General features: G+C 34.9%; 10 protein-coding genes across 10 annotated transcripts; 7 read left to right on the forward strand and 3 right to left on the reverse strand.

Annotated features, from left to right (window-relative positions):
• Nucleotide 1: 1 nt before the first annotated feature.
• Nucleotides 2-1396, reverse strand: LAS1 (rRNA-processing protein; the record flags this gene model as incomplete). The annotated part of the gene is made up of 1 exon (XM_015610933.1): nt 2-1396. One exon carries the CDS (start codon nt 1394-1396, stop codon nt 2-4), a length of 1395 nt encoding a protein of 464 aa, XP_015468209.1.
• A 609-nt stretch (nt 1397-2005) lies between these two features.
• AC631_02104 (uncharacterized protein) lies at nt 2006-4204 on the forward strand (the record flags this gene model as incomplete). The annotated part of the gene is made up of 1 exon (XM_015610934.1): nt 2006-4204. The coding sequence occupies one exon, from the start codon at nt 2006-2008 to the stop codon at nt 4202-4204; it is 2199 nt and encodes a 732-aa protein (XP_015468210.1).
• Nucleotides 4205-5513: 1309 nt separating this feature from the next.
• On the forward strand, nt 5514-6518 carry AC631_02105 (uncharacterized protein; the record flags this gene model as incomplete). Its single annotated transcript, XM_015610935.1, has 1 exon — nt 5514-6518. The coding sequence occupies one exon, from the start codon at nt 5514-5516 to the stop codon at nt 6516-6518; it is 1005 nt and encodes a 334-aa protein (XP_015468211.1).
• A 1712-nt stretch (nt 6519-8230) lies between these two features.
• AC631_02106 (acetate uptake transporter family protein) lies at nt 8231-9013 on the forward strand (the record flags this gene model as incomplete). Its single annotated transcript, XM_015610936.1, has 1 exon — nt 8231-9013. The coding sequence occupies one exon, from the start codon at nt 8231-8233 to the stop codon at nt 9011-9013; it is 783 nt and encodes a 260-aa protein (XP_015468212.1).
• A 1283-nt stretch (nt 9014-10296) lies between these two features.
• On the forward strand, nt 10297-11082 carry AC631_02107 (acetate uptake transporter family protein; the record flags this gene model as incomplete). Its single annotated transcript, XM_015610937.1, has 1 exon — nt 10297-11082. One exon carries the CDS (start codon nt 10297-10299, stop codon nt 11080-11082), a length of 786 nt encoding a protein of 261 aa, XP_015468213.1.
• A 67-nt stretch (nt 11083-11149) lies between these two features.
• On the reverse strand, nt 11150-12328 carry AC631_02108 (uncharacterized protein; the record flags this gene model as incomplete). The annotated part of the gene is made up of 1 exon (XM_015610938.1): nt 11150-12328. The coding sequence occupies one exon, from the start codon at nt 12326-12328 to the stop codon at nt 11150-11152; it is 1179 nt and encodes a 392-aa protein (XP_015468214.1).
• Nucleotides 12329-12562: 234 nt separating this feature from the next.
• Nucleotides 12563-13309, forward strand: AC631_02109 (uncharacterized protein; the record flags this gene model as incomplete). Its single annotated transcript, XM_015610939.1, has 1 exon — nt 12563-13309. One exon carries the CDS (start codon nt 12563-12565, stop codon nt 13307-13309), a length of 747 nt encoding a protein of 248 aa, XP_015468215.1.
• A 294-nt stretch (nt 13310-13603) lies between these two features.
• On the forward strand, nt 13604-15013 carry MDM10 (Mdm10p; the record flags this gene model as incomplete). The annotated part of the gene is made up of 1 exon (XM_015610940.1): nt 13604-15013. One exon carries the CDS (start codon nt 13604-13606, stop codon nt 15011-15013), a length of 1410 nt encoding a protein of 469 aa, XP_015468216.1.
• Nucleotides 15014-15178: 165 nt separating this feature from the next.
• Nucleotides 15179-16273, forward strand: AC631_02111 (mitochondrial 37S ribosomal protein bS1m; the record flags this gene model as incomplete). The annotated part of the gene is made up of 1 exon (XM_015610941.1): nt 15179-16273. One exon carries the CDS (start codon nt 15179-15181, stop codon nt 16271-16273), a length of 1095 nt encoding a protein of 364 aa, XP_015468217.1.
• A 122-nt stretch (nt 16274-16395) lies between these two features.
• AC631_02112 (uncharacterized protein) lies at nt 16396-18972 on the reverse strand (the record flags this gene model as incomplete). The annotated part of the gene is made up of 1 exon (XM_015610942.1): nt 16396-18972. One exon carries the CDS (start codon nt 18970-18972, stop codon nt 16396-16398), a length of 2577 nt encoding a protein of 858 aa, XP_015468218.1.
• Nucleotides 18973-19105: the final 133 nt, after the last annotated feature.

Raw genomic sequence — 19105 nt, forward strand, 5'->3', positions numbered from 1 at the left:
ATTAAGAAGTACCAAAGGGTAGCGGGTTCCAGTTTTTATGCTCTTCAAATAAAAATATAGGTTTAGAATTTGGGGTTGTCTTTTGCTTTTTTGACGGTCTTTCAGATGATTCCGCCAGTACGGGGCCATTTAATATATCATCCAATGAAGGAGGTGCAGCTAGGGATGCAATCTTCGTTTGCTTGCACAAGGCAGTCACTTTAGAGTACAAATCCTTTTTACTTTGCGAATTTACTTGTAATTTTTCAAGTGACGATTGTAGTATTTCCAAAAATTCAAGCTGGTAGTTTATGTTGACTTTTTGAATTTTATCAATGATTAGCTTAACGAGTTCTTCGTAAGTAGTAAATTTATAGTTTTCTGAAGTCACATTGCGAATCAGTGAGAGGTCCCGAATAAGAAATGAAGCCCATTCTTTAATTTGTTTTACTTCATCGTCATGCTTGAATTCAAAACCTAGTTTTAGGTCCAATGATTGAATGTCATCACTTATATTTGCGTCCAAAAAGTTGAATATATTGAACAATAGCTGCAACTTGAAATCAACCCCGAGCTCTTCTATAAGTGGTTTATATAGCTTGATGAGCAAAGAATTAAACTTAAACTTTTTAGATTCCCTGGCTTGAAGCTTGTCGTAGTTATATATAAGAAAATTCTTGAATACTAGAATTTTTATAAGCACTTCCGGCTCTTCATGTAAGCGTTGCTTTAAATTACCGATTGCTTTCCAATATTTTATGCCTGATTCCGATGAATTTCCAAATTTTATTATTAGATTCAAATCCTGTTTTCGAATTTTCTTGAAAACTTTCAAATTTGTAATGCAAGCCTCCATAATGGGAGTGACTCTATTTATTTCTGCCTTGTCGGTTTCATTATCTTCATTATCTTCCAAGTCGTCTGTTTCTTCTACATTATTCCAGTAATTATCATACAACCAATTTAACGCTTGTCTACTAGCTATTCTCAAAATGTTTAGATTGGGCAATAATTCATGTGTTCCCATATGTCTTAATTCAACAAAAAAACTAGGAAGATTTAGATTTTTGGCTAGCTGATGTAGTGGTATCGCAAAATTTGATTGTTGAAATGGATCTAGTAATCCATTCACAAATCTGATTAATGCCATTGTATAAGATAATTGTAAAACGTTTGAGTCATTATTAGAACCTCCCTCACTTGGATCAGTTAATATTATAGAAGTCAACAATGATGTCGACTCTATTGCATGCGGAAGTTTCCCTCTTGACGATAATGCCTTCACCTTCTGTATTGCTCTATATCTATTATCTTTGGAATCATCAAAATTATAGAACCAGTCTTTTATGATTATTAGCTCTTGTACATCTCTATAACATACTATAGTTGGATTTCTCTTCAATCTTTTGGATGACATCGCTGTAACCGTTAAGAATTCAGAGATGAGCTAAATAAATTTAGCGATATAAGTTCAGTTTTGTGTAATACTTGTGCAACACTATTCTATGTCTTTAGATGCAATAGGTGGTATCAGAATGGGTGGTGGGTTGGTGACCTATATATGACAATATTTGATATCAGAGACATTTAATCCACCAGGGAAGAAAGTTGGTTTCAACCACTAGACAATGCATTGGCTCGTTAAGGACTAGAGAGTTCAAGAAGACTGTCGATTTTTGGTGATATGATGCAAATATTTAAAAGTGCGAAGAACTTGATGTCCATATTGTAGAATTTAATATCGAAAACTCTAAAGCTTTCATTAATTGAAAAGCTGGAGTTGACTCATCCAAACAATCTTACATTCTTCGTTATTGTTGAATGTCTATATATACCAACTGAACTCATCATCCATTGTTTTTTGATTTTCTGATATAGATGTATCCTACTAGATGTAGATAACGTTAAGGCTTCTACCAATATCATCACGTGTTCGAGCTCGAAGAGGGTGAGTTTAATTCTGTTAGTCCAAAGGTTTAAGCAACAACATATCAAGGCATTTTTAAATAATGTCTAAAGAGGTAGGATGAAAAAGAATAGAGTAAGAATCCCCAAATCTTGTTCAATATGTCGAATTAAAAAGATTAAATGTGATAGGAAAACTCCTTTCTGTGGAAGCTGTTCTGAGAATAATACAGAGCATTTATGTAAATACGATCAAACAGCCTGGTTAATGGAAGGCCCCGCTGACAATTCATCTACAGCCAGCCTACAAAAAGAAATATTCAAATTACGGTCAGTAATAACAACGCTTGAAGCAAAGATAGAGAAACAACTGATTGGGGTGAGCTCGCAGCTGCTGACTCTTTCTACCAATAGCTCGCCTCTATTTCTGGAAAACCAAGAACATTGGGGTGAAAAGCAAGAGAAAGATGACTCGATATTATGTGCAAATGAAAAAGCGATTAATATGAATGTTAAGCACTCGAAAATGTATTATTTTGGACCTACGGCGACTTCCTATCTCATGATGAATGATAAATACGCAACTCAATTATTTACAGATTACATGGCGGATCAACTAAAGAAGTTCAGATTAAAACATACCTCTCTTGAAGTCCAAGATGATCGAATTTTAAATGAAGAAAGTATATATTGTTCTAGCCAAGCAGATCCTGTGGTTGGAGATTTCCCAGAGCTCCCGCCACTAAGAATTGTTCATGCCTTAGTGCAAAGGTTTTTCAGAGTGTGTTACAAATTTGCACCATTTTTTGACGAGAAGATATTTATGAATGAGATATGCCTTATTTTCAAGAACAAGGAACACATCTCACAAGAAGACATAACTCACAAGAGAAGCACAATTTCCATTCTTTTAACTATGCTAAGGTTTGCTTATCTCACCTTGCCAATGAAGGGGTACCATAGTAATTCGTTACCTCTAGCCGATCATGATGTGGTACAAGATATCCTAAAGTGTAACGTGGACATTTCATCTTCCTACATTGAATGCTCGAAACGACTCATGATTAATCATTCTAGTCTCGATAAAATTGATTTTAGAAAAATCCAAGCAATTTTGCTCTTACGAGTTTACCAAATGCAAAGTCCTGAGAATGACAATCTAGCAATAAACCTGAATATTTTAATTTCTATTGCGGTGCAGATGGCTAGGTTTCATGGGCTTCATAAAGATCCAACTGACCTTAGCTTGGTTTCGTTAGATAATAATGATATTCACTTGTGGAGGAAAGTTTGGGCCTTTATTATGTATTTTGATTCTTTACAAGCGTTTAACTTAGGTGTACCCATGCTAATACGCGAGGACGAGATTGACACTCATCCACCTTTCACTAATTTAAAAACCGAGCAACTCTGGTTACCAAACGAAGAACTCAAATTAGAGAGATTTTTCAAACTTAATTACGTAGCTTCAAGACTAATTCGTCGTGCAGTGGTTTTGACGCAAGCTAAACTGGGGGCTAAGATATTTGAAGTTGATAAATTGATCTCAGAATTCGAGGACATGCTCAATAATAAGATGAAAACATTCGATCAATTATATTCATCTGACTCCTCGGATAGTGTTCTCGAACTTATGCTCCGTATGATGATGATGCGAAAGCTATTTTCCTTAGCATATTACTGTTTTATTAGTTTAAATGATAGCGGAAAAAAATATTTACATGTTGCAATTGAAACGGGGTTGAATATCATCAGAGTAGGCTATGAATTTGCAAAAGACCCTACCGCTGTAACATGTCTGGAGTTGGAAACAATAGTTGCCCCTTCAATATGGAATCCTGTCAAGGTAGTTTTGCTACTCATGTGTGGAGTTATAATTAGATGCTTAAAAGGAGACGCTTTGATAACAGAAGCAGTTAAGAGCTTTCAGTTAAGCGATTCTTCCAGCACCTTGACGTGGCTTCAAGTATACCAAGGAAATGAAAAAGAAACTTTGCGAGGTCTAATTCTGAAGTTAGAGGAGTATCATTTATTCAGTTATAAGCTTTCTGTACGGTTTTTTGATTGTTACCATATATGTATTACATTAAAATACTTCATGAATTATTTGCATAATAACAACGCAGAAATTTTGCAGCCTCATTCTGAAGTGCTCAAAAACACCATTTCAGGAAATGAGCCAAACCCAACAGCAGATTTAGACTCTGCGGCCCTCAATGACTTTTGGAATAAGGAGGAGGAGATCCATTATGAGGCAACGTTTGATGAGTTCTTGTCATTTCTCAATTATAACACCGATCCATTTTTGAATGACCTTTGATCTTTAATAAAGATAGTTTTAGAGCGTATGAATCTTATAGTACCAACTACCTAGGCTACATTTACAATTTATGTTGAATTTAGTTACTTCGAAATATCTCTTATTAGTCAAATCGACACAAACAACGAGAAAACAGAATGTGCACAAGCAGATTTCAATACACAATTTTGCACCTATTTTAACCGTGAAGAAAGGAAGGTAAGACCACTGTATGATTAACGGCAATTAAGGGACTTTATATGAACCGCATTTAACGGGATTTACTAAACCACATTTATCTAAGCGATTTATTTTCTCCGCAGTTAACGAGTTTATCACAGAGTGTAAACCTGCAAATAACAGCTTTAACTCAACCGCAATTAACGGAATTAAAGAACTGCGATATTATTTACTTGCTTAAAGTTCTACTATTTCACTATTGGTGGTTTGACCATAAACAACCCCAATAACCTAGAGCAACATAAAAAAGAAGATGCTTTTTAAAATACTTCAAATATGTTATAAAACATAAATTAAAAATGCTAGCACCAAGTCTCTCCTGGAAGGAAACAAAATAATACCTCGCAATTTTCTATCCTCCCAATCCAACTTTTGGTCCTGTTGATTGCCCAGATTTTGTCAAGGTCTATATTCTTTCTAGAAGTGAAGAGAAATCTAAAGTTGCGATAGAGAAGATCTAGAACGAAATCCAGAACGAACATAATAAATATGTTGAGTTACACTTTATTAAACTTGATTTAGGTGATTTATCTACGATTAAGCAAACAGCGAACGAATTCTTGAAAAAAGAAAATAGATTGCATATTATCATCGATAATGCAGGTGTTATAATTCCTCCCATGGGATCCAAGACAGATCAAGGGTACGATTTGCAATGGGGTACCAATGTTCTCGGGTCGTAAAGTTTCAATATCTTTATGTCCTTGGGGATTGAAAACTGATATACAGAGGCATTTGTCGGATGTTGCTATATATATCTTGAATCGTAGTAGTGGTTATTCTAACATTCCAATACATTTTTAATACGCAAGTTTGCAACCAACCGAACCGTGTTCATCCGAAAGCATAGAAGGTAGGACTGCACGCGAGACCGCACCTAAACCGCTATTAGCGGAAATGATTCTAAATATTACAAACGCCACAGGGTGAATCTATCCGCAGTTAACGGAATTAAGCTGAACCTTACTACTTTTGTTATTACATATTTGGAACATAAATAAAGTCATTGAACAGAAACGATATAAATAAGAAAGATGCTGTCTGATTTTTTTTAAGTGAGGATGCAAGGTATCATAAAAATAAATTAAAAATGCTAGCACCACGTCTTTCCTGGCAAGAGGCAAAACAATTTCTTTCCATTTTCTATCCTCCCAAACCAACTTTTCTTCCCGCTGATTACCCAGATTTGTCTGGTAAAGTAGTGATTGTTACCGGTGGTAATACCGGGGTTGGTTACCACACTGCTAAATTGATGGCTGGTGTTTGTAATGCCAAGGTTTATATTCTTTCTAGAAGTGAAGAGAAATCTAGAGTCGCAATAGAGAAGATCCAGAACGAAATCCAGAACGAATATAATAAAGATGTTGAGTTGCACTTTATTAAACTTGATTTAGGTGATTTGTCTACGATTAAGCAAACAGCGAACGAATTCTTGAAAAAAGAAAATAGATTGGATATTATCATCCATAACGCAGGTGTTATGACTCCTCCTATGGGATCCAAGACAGCTCAAGGGTACGATTTACAATGGGGTACTAATGTTCTTGGGCCATTCTTATTGCAAAAGTTTTTGGATGCACTTTTCATTCAAACTTCTAAAAAGAATCCACCGAACTTAAGTCGCGTTGTATGGGTATCATCTACTGCTCATTTCAGTGCTCCTGCAAATGGGGGAATATACTGGGACGACTTGAATTTTGCAGATCCATCAAAAAAGTATGCAAATGGTGAAATATATGGCCAATCAAAGGCTGGTGTTATAACGAATGCAATCCAGTGGTCAAAAAGAAATTCCAACGGTAATATAACTTCCGTAAGTCTATGTCCTGGTGGATTGAAAACTGATTTACAAAGACATTTGCCAGGAATTGTTAGATCTCTTTTGAACTGTATCTTGTATGATGCGGTTTTTGGTGCTTATACTGAGATGTTTGCGGCTGTGTCACCTGAAGTAACTGAAAATAATGAACACAGAATGATTATTTCTTTTGGTAGATTTGGAATAATAAGAAAAGATATTGATGAAGGTGCAAATGGAGAGAACGGAGAGAAGTATTGGAACTACGCGGAGAAGGAGGTTTCAAAGTACCTTTAATTGTGTCTTAACAAGTGATTGAAGTGTCACAGAATTTAAGTTGTCCATTTTACTAGCTTCACCAAAAGGAGAATGATATATGATTTATTTCGTTAGTATTGATTGAAAGAAATAATTCAGTAGAATACCATAATTATATTATATGAATTAATGGAAGGTATAAGACAAAATAATGAGACTATGTCAATAAAGTTTAGTACCGAGATAATTAGTGATATGAAGAAGTATAGGGAAATAATGAAAAATCACATTACTCTGTAAATGGTTTAAGTGTTTGTAATTCAAAAAATGTTGTTGGAGATAAATTGTGTATGAACATCTAGAGTTGCTTAGGCGGTTATTTTGAGGAACTATTTGATTGAAGGTTGCTAATAAACAGTATTGGAGATTGGGATAGTATTTATCTTAACATGTTTAGAGGTTGAATGAATAATTATAAGTGAATTATGACAGATGTAGGATTTCCGAGGAAAAGGCATGTATATCACGGATGGATGCTTTTTGGCTCTCAGAGTCTCCCATATATGGATGGCATCGGAGTTTCAAAGTGGCTAAGTCCCGGTTAACGATCTGTTGTCATTAAAGCTCAACAAACCCTTATACGGGGTAATTTTATCTACCACTTGTCAAAAAAATGTATATCGTCACATAAGCTATCGCCGTTTGTATATGTCAACAAAGCATGTCGACTACTTGGCGTTCTTTAGTAACGCCGGTTGTAGATTAGAAAGAATAGTTGCTGCACAACTATAGAACCTATACACCTCGAAATTAACAGCTCCGCCATGCGTTAAGGCGGACATTATCTACTATGTTGCTGTTCGTTAGAATTTAAAACGAGCAAGAAAATTAGTATTTGGGTTTAGTTTCATATATATTATATTTCATAATTAAATAATATAAAAATATTACATTTGCTTATGAATAATGAACAAACTTTAGAAATTATAGCATGTTTAAAGTAGGTTTAGATATCGATTCAAGAGCTTATTTCACTATTGCAGCAATGCATTGCACACTTTCTATGCTACGAGTTTGGTGTACAATTGTAGTCCAAAGTAGACAGATCTAAACCACTGTAGTCACTACTTTTGAAGATTAAACAATAATGCTCTCCTCAATGTATATGTACAAAATTGAACTATGAACTTGATTTCTGTACTCTCTTTCGTTCAAGCAGAAATTTCTCTAAAGTACCTTATACCTTCTAAACTCCGGAATCATGCATCGGTAGATTCTATTATTGAGAATATGCTAGCTTGCGGGGGCGCCTATTATCTATACATCCTTACATCAGATTTAATACATACACCCTTGTATTACCCCAGTTTTTCTTTTATATATTTTCGTCAAAATTAATATACACAGCTTGTACCTATTATATTATAGTCTTCTATGTGCAAAAAGGACTCTGAGTAACCGGCTTATCCTAAATCTATTTGGGGTTATCTCCGAAATGCATTGAAAAGGTTGTGATTAACTGCAAAAATCGGATCGAAGCCCCAGTATGAAGCAATAGTCAAAGATAGGTCCAAGAAATGTTTCTCTTCAAGCCATTGCTCTTGGAAACATTATGCTGATCTCCTCAATTGAATCCTAAACAATCCTGGGGATATATATCTATAGTTGTTGTTTCAAAGGTATATAAAGGGAGATGGTGATTTCCCAAATTGCAATTAATATTTTCTAGATGAGACTATCACTATAGTAATATGTCAACTGATTCCATAGATTTGAAGGCAAGAGTTTCTCACGAAAGCTATCCTCAGAGTAAGATTGCCATTTGCGGCGATGGAGAGGAGTTTATTCGTCTTGGGAACAAAAAGTTTTATAGGCATGAATTAATGACAGCTTTTGGAGGAACATTAAACCCAGACCGATACGCACAATATCCAGTTCATCAGTTTGGAAATGCTGCAGCCTTGGGGTTAGCCGGATATTCTCTTACAACTTTTGTTCTTGGGCTATATTACACAGGTGTCTTGGGTATAGTTGTACCTAATGTTGTAATTGGACTAGCCATGTTCTATGGGGGTACAATAATGTTTCTTTCTGGAACTTGGGAGCTTGTGATTGGTAACGCATTTGCTGGAACAGTATTGACCAGTTATGGATGTTTTTGGTTTTCATTTGGAAGTATATACATTGAAGCATTCGGGATTTCTGCAGCATATGCTGACGAACCTGAGCAGCTTCAAAATGCAATTGGATTTTATCTAATTGGCTGGCTCATTTTCACCTTTTTGATGACTTTGTTAACCGTAAAATCGACAGTGCTATTCTTCAGCTTATTTGTCTCATTGAACGTTCTTTTTTCAGTTCTAGCAGCAGCAAACTTTACTGGAAGTGCTAGTGCTTCAAAGGCTGGCGGAATCGTTGCAATTGTTGCTTCAATTTTAGGATGGTTCAATACTTTTGCTGGTGTTGCAACTAAACAAAATTCGTATTTCACTGCAAATCCTATCCCAATTCCAATATTTGGAAAAACAGAATAGGTATATAAATATCGCTGGCGATGAATATTAACCTATTAACAATGACACAATAGTTATTCTTAATACGGCAGTTGTTGGGAAATATAATTTACTCTATTGAAGACGATCTTAGTTTAGCTCATACGGCTTTTAGCTAGCTTCTTTATTTAACAATTAGATAAGATTTTACAAAAATTTGGATAGTATGCATGTCTTTCTAGAGGGAAAGTAATACAATTACCAATTGGTTATTACGGGAGATTTTCGTTTATCAAAACCTTCTCGTATTCTGTGTATTAAGCAGCAGTTTCAAAGCGCCTATAATGTAGTTGAATAAACATCATTAGCCTTACTACAACAGCAATTTGATTGGTTAACATTACATTCACAACAGTACACAAGTCATAAAATTTAGCCAAACTTAATTCTTCCTTTCACCAACGTTATAACACAACTCAGTATCAAACATTGAATTTCATTACATGCGAACGCAAATTATACACTATCCAAATCTTACAGAGATAAGTAAATTGGTACAATTTGTCGATTACTTAGTTGAACTAATTTCTATTTTATTACAGGCTTAACCTTATTATAAGTAATGGAATTAAGTGTGACCGTATCTTCTGAAGCTCTTGGTTATGCTGAATGTTCGTAACTCCGATTAGATAACTACGATTACGGCTGACCGCACTTTTTTTATTTCTTTTAGTTTGTGGACTATACGTAGTTTTTATTACTTCTTCCGATTATATAAAAATTCTCCCCACCATCCTTCATTGATGGGCTATACTGCTACTCACAAGCATGGTTCGCACCTAACTCCTAGTGTCAAACCTTCAACAAATTATTTTGTTATCAGCTTGATCATATCATGATTCAATGAACTCTCTATCAGAATTGAAAGTGCGCCAAAAAACGGATTCTCAGTAGCCATTTTAAATGGTACCAACTTGTTAGATTTATTCCAAGGTTTATCCGAATTCATTCTCTCTCCATTCGCAATATTATTTCTTCTCTACCCTAATCCCCGAGAATTATTAGATGTTAAATATCGGACATACGTGAATTTATGAGACAATATAGAATTGGAGTAGTTGATTATTTTAGCAGGTTGAATTTATCCACATGCCCGATGTTCTAAAATCCTGCGAGACCACCGTATAACTGCAAAATATTGCCTAAACCCCAAAATTACTATAATAACACAGTGACAAATTGTTTATGGAGATTATATATATGTATAGATTCTTATCTTTTTAATTTGAGATTTATATCAAAGCAAAATAATATAAGTGAAGAATATGACTTCAACAGAATCAATAGAATTAAAAGGGAGAACCTCTCACGAAAGTTACCAACCTAATAAAGTCTCTGTATGTGGTGATGGGGACGAGTTTATAATTATAGGCGACAAAAAGTTCTACAGACATGAGCTAATGACAGCATTCGGTGGTACATTGAACCCAGACAGATATGCGGCATATCCTGTTCATGAGTTTGGGAATGCGGCAGCGTTAGGTCTAGCAGCGTTCGGTCTTACAACGTTCGTTCTTGGGTTATATTACACAGGTGCTATGGGAATCGAAATTCCAAACGTGGTGGTTGGTTTAGCTTTATTTTATGCTGGAACTATGGATTTTTTGACAGGTATTTGGGAGCTTGTCATTGGGAATACATTTGCAGGAACAGTTTTGACCAGTTATGGATCGTTTTGGTTTGCATTTGCAACTCTTTATATTGAAGCTTTTGGTATTGCTGCGGCATACAAGGATGAACCAGAACAGTTTGCTAATGGTGTAGGTTTATTCCTTATTGGTTGGTTTATTTTTACGATGCTAATGACTTTAATGGCTGTAAAATCGACAGTTATGTTCTTATCCTTATTTGTTGGGTTAGATTTTACTTTCCTCCTTTTGGCTATTGCAAATTTTACTGGTAATACTGCAGTAACTAAAGCAGGAGGTGTATTTGCTATTATTGCTGCAGTTAGTGGTTGGTGGTGTGCATTTGCAGGTACTGCTAATAAGCACAATTCCTATTTCACTGCTAATCCTATTACATTACCTGTTTTTGGAAAAAATAACTAATTACATACTAGATAATTAATATTTATCATAATTCATCGTCAATCTATATATATATGTGTATAATTAACTATATTCCAAGCAGGTTTATTAATTGAGTTTGTTCGTACGACATGGTTGAACTCTCTATAGTATGTAAACTGTAAGTAGAAGGACTCAATAAAGTAGAATTCTCGTTATAAGGAAATTTCAAGTTATTAATATCATCTTTACCGCTATCCCCATACGTCGAGTCACAACTTATGATTACGACACCTATTAATACCCCCATCAACCCAAATATAACCATTGACAATTGCCCATATGTCATTCTGTGGTCAGAAAGTAATGAATTGAAAACTAAGTCATTAATAAGATTAACGAAGTTAAAGACCAAGAAGCATAATGGATATAATATTGAAGTTGAAATTTGTGACAAGCCTAAATTAAATGCTGTTAGTTGACATGCAATAATTGCTAGCATTATAATTAGTAACAAGTACGGGGTGAAATTGCTTGATTGAAATATATTTTTGAAATTGTGTTTATCACGTAGGATTATTTCTATGACCACATCAATCAATGATTTGGCAAATAAAAATGTATGAGCGGTTAAAGTACCTGCTATTAAACCGTAATTAATTCCCATTGTAAACTGATATCTGGAAAGTAATGTAGTTTGTAATCTACTCCTTCTCTTTCTTAGTCTTTTCAAATTCTGTTTTCTGCGTGATATTACTAAATTCAAGAGAATTAATACTGCAATAACAACATAAGTGGTCATAAACCACCCAAGAAATGCCTTGCGGGTGAGCTTTTCTAATATTAATTTAAATTCCTTGTTTTTATCGTCATCTTCGGGTAATGGATCCACATTACCATTGAGTGCTACTATAAATGCTCCATTCGCTATGACCAACGTTCCTATAGCCAACTTTTTGGTGAACTTTTCACCTGGCAATAAAAGACAACTTAAAATTGCGTTAAATATGAGTCCTATGCTCTGCAACGGTGACAAAATTATCAAAGGGAGCGTAGTTAACTGAATCAAAGATCCAAAAATGTTAGCAATTATAAACAACATAAATCCCAAAAACCACATATTCCTCTTATGTCTCTGATGATGATGATGACTATGACCAATACTGTGAGTTAATAAATGTGATTTTCTTTGCAATGTAATACCTAGAGACTGAATGGCCGATGACACGATAGCTACAGAGCATCCGAGTATGATACCGGATATTGAGCCATCCGAATCCTGTACCATATTAACACTATTATATATTCTTCCCTTATCCACACTGCCAGTACTTCTAGTAACCAACTTATGAAAAATAATATATTATACCAGTAGGATCAACACTAAAGAACACGAAACTTAAAGTCTTCTGACGTTGGTTAATAAATTATCAGCCTTATACTTTCCTATCTGCAGGGATGATTATTGTTTACATTTCACGATAAAGCTTTATAAAGATTATGTATTAAGTGAAGAACCATCATGGAAGATATCATACTAGATATTATAGATCATCTTGATTCAAGACATATTGATGATTTAATTCAAGGAATAGAAAATTTGGATAAAGTTTTATCCCTGTTATTGCCGTACATAACATCTTCGAGGAAGAATCCACAGGCACCCAGAAATGACAAATTAGTTAGCTTCGTCAATCTTCAAGACAATTTCCAATATAATATAACCAGTCATCTTATCCAGTTCTACAAAGTAGTATGGGAAGATATTGCAGGTGTTGATATGGATATAATTTTGACTTGCAATAGACTACTTCAGGGCTTGCTCTTGCTCCATCCTGAATCTAGGAAAATATTCAATAGACTGAATAATATGAAAACTATGCTTAATTTTGTAAGAATTACCAACGGAGGCGACGGAGAACGTCATATTCCGGTTGAGGTCACAATCTCATTCATTTCTACTTTGATCCACATATTATTGAAAGATTTGACCAATTTTCGTGTATTTGAGGAAAGCGATGGGTGCTCAGTTGTCATTCGAAAGCTACAATTATCATCGTTTCCACCTCATAAGGGTTCACAGCCATCTAAGCAACAGGAGCTTAATTTCAAAGTTATCGAATTTTTGATCTTCTACTTGATAGACGAAAATGAAATAGCATCCTCAGCAAAGAAGAGGACAACACAGGAGAAATCGGATTTGTTCCGTCCTGATTTTCCAGAAATAGACAGCTTGGTAGAAAGCCTAAACGATCTAAAGAATATATAATATATGACATTGCCAACGAACCTTTTTACTTATTACATTATAAATATACGCATAACTTAAATATCACTTATTATCTTTCATGTATGACATACTCACATACGATATAATGCCATAACTAGTGTTTAATATATTCAGTATAGCTTTATATACTTCTTATAACAGTACTAGCGTATTTGTTTGGCCTGCACATAGTTTAATTTAGAAGGCCATCAGAAAGTGTTTATTTATGTATAAGAAACAAACATTGTTATAGAATAAATAGGCTTATTATACAACGTTTAGATGTATACATACATGGAATACCTCCAGAAATGCTTTTACAAATCCACGAATTGGAATGAGGATAACATTTTTTCTAATATAACGGCTACTTCACAAGCATTATTGGAGTTTCCCATTCCAAATGGGTGTAAAGTAGATTTATCTTCGAAAGCCACTGAACATCTGGCTTCAAGTTTCACGTTATCAAATTACCATTCAATAAATGGATCTTTGGCATATCTATATTCTTCAATTCCTTTGCGGAATACAATGGGCACTAAAGATATTTCATTACAGGATGCTATTTCTGGATTCAAAATGCTTGAACTTAACCCATCAACTACAAATGCATTACAGAATCCCGTATACAAGAATACACATGATTCATTACTATACGGGAGAATGTACTTTCCAGGTTCAGCTTTAGAGGCTATGATTATTAAGAGAATCTCAGCACAAACACAATTGTTGATCAAATGTATCAATAATCCTCATTTAGATAAGAATGGGACAATGATTGTTTATTTACAGAAAAATACACCAAAGTTACTGAGAGAATTTATATATTCTACTAATGAAGCGCTATTTGGATTCCGATGCTTATATAACTTTGGAAGTCTGGAATCCAGTTCTAACAAGTCAAATAGCTCGAATCTAATTCCAAAGTTTGATAATTCAGTTATATCCATAGGCACAGAAATATGGTACGCCGCATTGAGTATGAGTCCAGGGTTGTCCACAGCATTCAGATATTCGACTAGATCTACTTCCACCGGAAAACCTTTGACTATGACATTGGCTTGTAACCCAATTTTGGGGCATATATCCTCCGCCTACACCGTTAAAACATCAGTGGCCTCTACATTTTGTTCAAAATATGATTTTAACGTGTTTTCATACGCCAGTAATCTTTCCTTGGGGTTTGAAATATATAACTATTCCAGCAACAATACACCTAATACTGCAACAGCTCCACCGCGCATCAATAATAACGATCCACAATTTTTGGGTAGCAACAACTCTGATACTAAGGGAAATGTGCATATACGATCGCCTGATGTATTAAACTACAAGAATCATTCTAGTAACAAACAAAATGTTATTATAAGTCCAATTCAAGCCCTCGATAACTATTATCATATTAATCCTACATTACTACCTTCAACCAAAAGCGAAGTTGACGACGTAGGGAAACCACTCGAAAGTCAAGAAGATTCGAACAATGAAACTGCAATGGCAGCATTTGAAAATCTTGTTAATGAATCTGACTTCTCGAGCGTAGTCAAATTATCTACTAGTCTAAACGATAAAATGTTAAAACTCTTATGGAAGGGTAGATGCAAAGACTTTTTGGTTACAACTGGAGTTAAAATGGTCTTAAATCCAGTCACTAATACACCAGAGTTTAACAGATTTGGAATAAGCTTCTCGTACGCTTGTTGATCAGCATTATATACTGTTGTATATTGTATAGTATTATGTATAGATAATGTCATCCGGGTAAATCAATAATAATTATAATTACACAAAAACCGAGCTTAACATTTTTTTTGAAAATTTCAACATTGAGAGAGTATTGAATTGAAGCTTCAAACAAACATAGTTCAAATGAAGAACCAGGAGCTTTATAACTTGTTTAAGAACTCCAAGTTATCCCAGGTTGCCACACCTTTGCATAAATCTTTGAGGGGGCGTGATAATGTACCAAGTCATCAAATAATCTACACACCAAAATCAAGTGCTATTAGATCAAACTTTGGTATTAAAACGGCGTTGCCAAAGCAGATTGGATTTTCTCATATCGTCTATAATGATATCGATAACCCTAAAAATATGCCAGATGTTGAAAGTTATTCGGGTCCATTATATAATCGGTTGAAATTCCAAGAAACGGGAGTTGCAGTGAAAAACTATTTTAATGAGAACAATCCATTATTTCCAAGCAAGACTACAAAATCTACTGATACATCTACCTCTCAATTAGACAGCGTATTGTCTAAGTTCAATTTAACCAACAGTGCTACTGGAGCTGATGTTAAAAGGTTACTTCAAAAAAATCCAGATTTATATAAGAAATTTCAAGCATGGTTAGTTAAGAATAGTCCAGAATCAGTTATGTCTAGCATGCCATCCAAGACTGTTAAGTTATTGAAAGAATTTTTAGCTACATCTCCAGACATTAAAAAGCAAGAACTTAGTTTGATAGATTTATCAAAGAAAGATGGTAGATTTGCTAACAAAGGACCAACCAATAAAATTCAAGGTACAGGAGGATTCTCGTATGCACAAAAAGGTAGATTAACCAACTCTCCAAATGGTATCAAACATGGTACTATCGCACCTGGTAGAATGGTAGGAGATAGAGAAGCAGCCATTGGTGGATTCATCGCTAGTGTTAATGACCGTACAACTTTATTACAAAACAATTACTCTAAGAACTATCCAGGTAAACATCCAAGACAATTCGTGATGCCATTTAAAATTAATGAGGCCGAAATTACTGAAAACGGTAGAGTTAAAGTGTATGCTGATGGTATCAAGGTTGGTTCCTGGATGCAAAGAACGAACAACAATAATGAATTTATTGATAGATCTAACTATGAGGCTTCCAATCCAAACTTTGGCAGTGCCTCTGAAAGAAACAGTAAAGATAATATTCCATTAGAAAGCTTATTAAATTTAATAGGAAATTCTAAAAAATAAGCGCTTTGCTGATCTTTCGATTCTCATGTATATATATTTACAAATAATTTAGCTTGTTATTATACAAATTCTATGTAGTTGAAGAAACGTCATTAGTGAATTAATCAATGGATGGCTTGGTATCAGCCATTCTGATTTTGAGCTTGTGTTGGAGTAGGAGCAGAAACGGGAACTGGGACTTGTGTTGAATCTAGAATTGGAGCTGCAGTTGAGACTGGAGCTGTAATTGAAACTGTAGGGTCAGTTTTATTCTTCTTTGATTTTGGTTCGGTTCCCTTTTCTTTTTGTTTTCTCTTCTTTGCGGTAGAATTAGAAGTAGAACTTTGAGTACTTGTAACACCTTGCATTTTTTTCTCTTCTTGGTTTAGTTGTACGCGTACATCTTCTGCAATAGATTCGTCTAGTTTACCATCAACTTGATACCATAAATAAAAACTGGTAGTTCTAGTACCATTTTTCAATATATAAGACATACGCTCCTGTACTTCCTCGAGTTTTTTAAAACTATTAACTATAATTGGAACATACCTTGAGGGTATTCCATGAATAGTAAATGAAAGGGCAGTATACTTAATTTCTGGTTCAACCGGACATTCAATTTTCTTGGGTGCCACCTTCTTATTAGGCACAGGTCCACCCCTTCTTCTGCGACCTTTTCTAGGAGGAGGTCTTCTACTTGGTTTAGATACCAGTTCCTCATCATTCTTTTGATTCTCTGAATCTACTTCTTTTGTTTTATCTTCATTACCTAGTTTTTGTTCACTAGAGCGGCTTTCTTCGTTTTCCAGTGCATGTTCCGGTTTCTGCTCATTCTCAGCTTGCTGATTTTCATTTTTCTGCGTTTCATTATTCTCCCCTTCTTCATTTTGATTCAATCTTTTCAAATCTTCCTCTTTCTTCAATTTATCTTTATTCAATTCTTCTTCTTCTTTTTTCTTGAACTCATTATATTCACTCAATTTTTGATTGTAATTGTCAACTTCGTTTTGATTATGAATCCATAAAAAGCTTACTAAAATGTCTTTATTATCAGGCTCCTCGGCATCGAAAGTTGCAGGTGGTAGTACTTCACATATTGCTTCTTGGGGGAGCATATATCTCACATTTGCATTTTCTACAAATTCAAATAATAGAGTTGCATCAGTTATATACTTTTCTTGGAATGCTGTTAACTTTTGGTCTTTTGGTACCTTTGGTTTTGGAGGTTTCTTTTCTTTTGGAGGTTTTTTGTCTTTTTGCAATTTTCTAGGTCTTTGGTTCGGAAGTATACCGTTTGGGAATAGATATGCATGATGTGGCTGTGGCCCCATTTCCCTTGCCCTTTGTATATAGCCCTGAAAAGTAATTATCTGCTGAGGAGACGCATTTCCCAGAGCAACTATCTTCATCAAAGCGTTTAATGATTGGTCCACCCTAGCTATTGTATTCAAATTTGCAATCATTATTGTATTCTCTATGGATTGCATGCTATTTGGATCTGTCTTAGTACTTGGGGCATCTGGAGGTGTAGGTGACGGGTTTTGAGGGGTCGAAACTGAGGACTGATTCATGGTTGAAGAATTTCCAGTAGATGGTTGCTGTACCAGCGTTGCTGTTTGTGGATTGCTGGACGTATTTATGTTCTCAACATTGGAAGTTGTAGTCGAATTCTTCAGCGTCTTGGAGTCACCTTCATGGATATTTGAGATATTCTGACTATTTTCATTTTGATCTTCTTTTTTATCTATTTCCTTTGAATTAACCTTAGAAGTCACTTTCTTCTTGAAATCATTTTCACCTTCTTTGGAACTCATAGTTTCCGACTTTTCATTTGGGGTTGGTTTTGTCTTTTGTTTATCTTGATCCTTTTGAGGGCTGTCTGTAGAATTAGTTTTTCGTTCCAGGTTTGAGTCACTAGTTTCATTTGGTACTTTCTGGGTCTCATTGGTTATAGATTGCGCAGATTGTACACTTGTAGGGATATTATCCTTGGGCTCATTTGAATTCTCTTCTTTTAAACTTTCTTCATTGATGGGAGTTTCTTGCGATTGATATTTCTGTTCTTCAGTGGACTTTGATAAGTTAGATTCCACAGACTTCTCCTTAATATTAGCATTTTCATTAATTGAATCGGCTGTTTTGTTCGTGCTAATCGCACTTTCTTTCCCATCCAATTCTTCTTTACTGTTTGGCTCTTTCTTCACTTTGTCTTCTTCGTCTTTCTTCTTGCCGTTTTTTTCGGACCTTTCGTCTTTGGCAATGAATAACCGTATCTCAAATTTATGAGGCCCAAAACTAAGAGATGCATCGCAAAGCTTAACCATTACATCCCTTGCGCTTACATCATTTCCCAATATAGGAACCCTTTCTGATGATTTATCATCTTTATGCGCCTTGTAAGTATTCTTTTCTTGATCCAATTGTTGCATTTTTTTTGCATATGAACTTTGCTTCAACCAGTATAATTTAAACATAGGTCCAATATTCATATAATTTAACCTAGACTTCATAAGTGATCTATAAAGAACACCTGTATCTTTTGTTGTAAGTGGATTCTTTAAGACATTCTCATAATGACCATTCGGAGGTGGATTATAAGATACTGGCAAACCAGAGAGAACCTCAAACGGTCTCACAATTGCTTGTGATAACGCTTTTTGTTGTTTTTCAATTTCTTCCCGCTTTGCGGTAGTGATACGACGTCTTATTCGAGGTGCCATTGTACCTGATATAGAAATAATAAACACAAACTTTATAACGCCTATCTACTATGGTCAATTTTTAATGTTTTTGAAATAATATACGCGACATTCAATGCGACATTTTCGTTACATATTTTGTGGTCTATTTACC

The sequence above is a fragment of the Debaryomyces fabryi genome (genome assembly GCF_001447935.2).
Source record: "Debaryomyces fabryi strain CBS 789 chromosome Unknown contig00034, whole genome shotgun sequence".
Taxonomy (NCBI): Eukaryota; Fungi; Ascomycota; class Pichiomycetes; order Serinales; family Debaryomycetaceae; genus Debaryomyces; species Debaryomyces fabryi.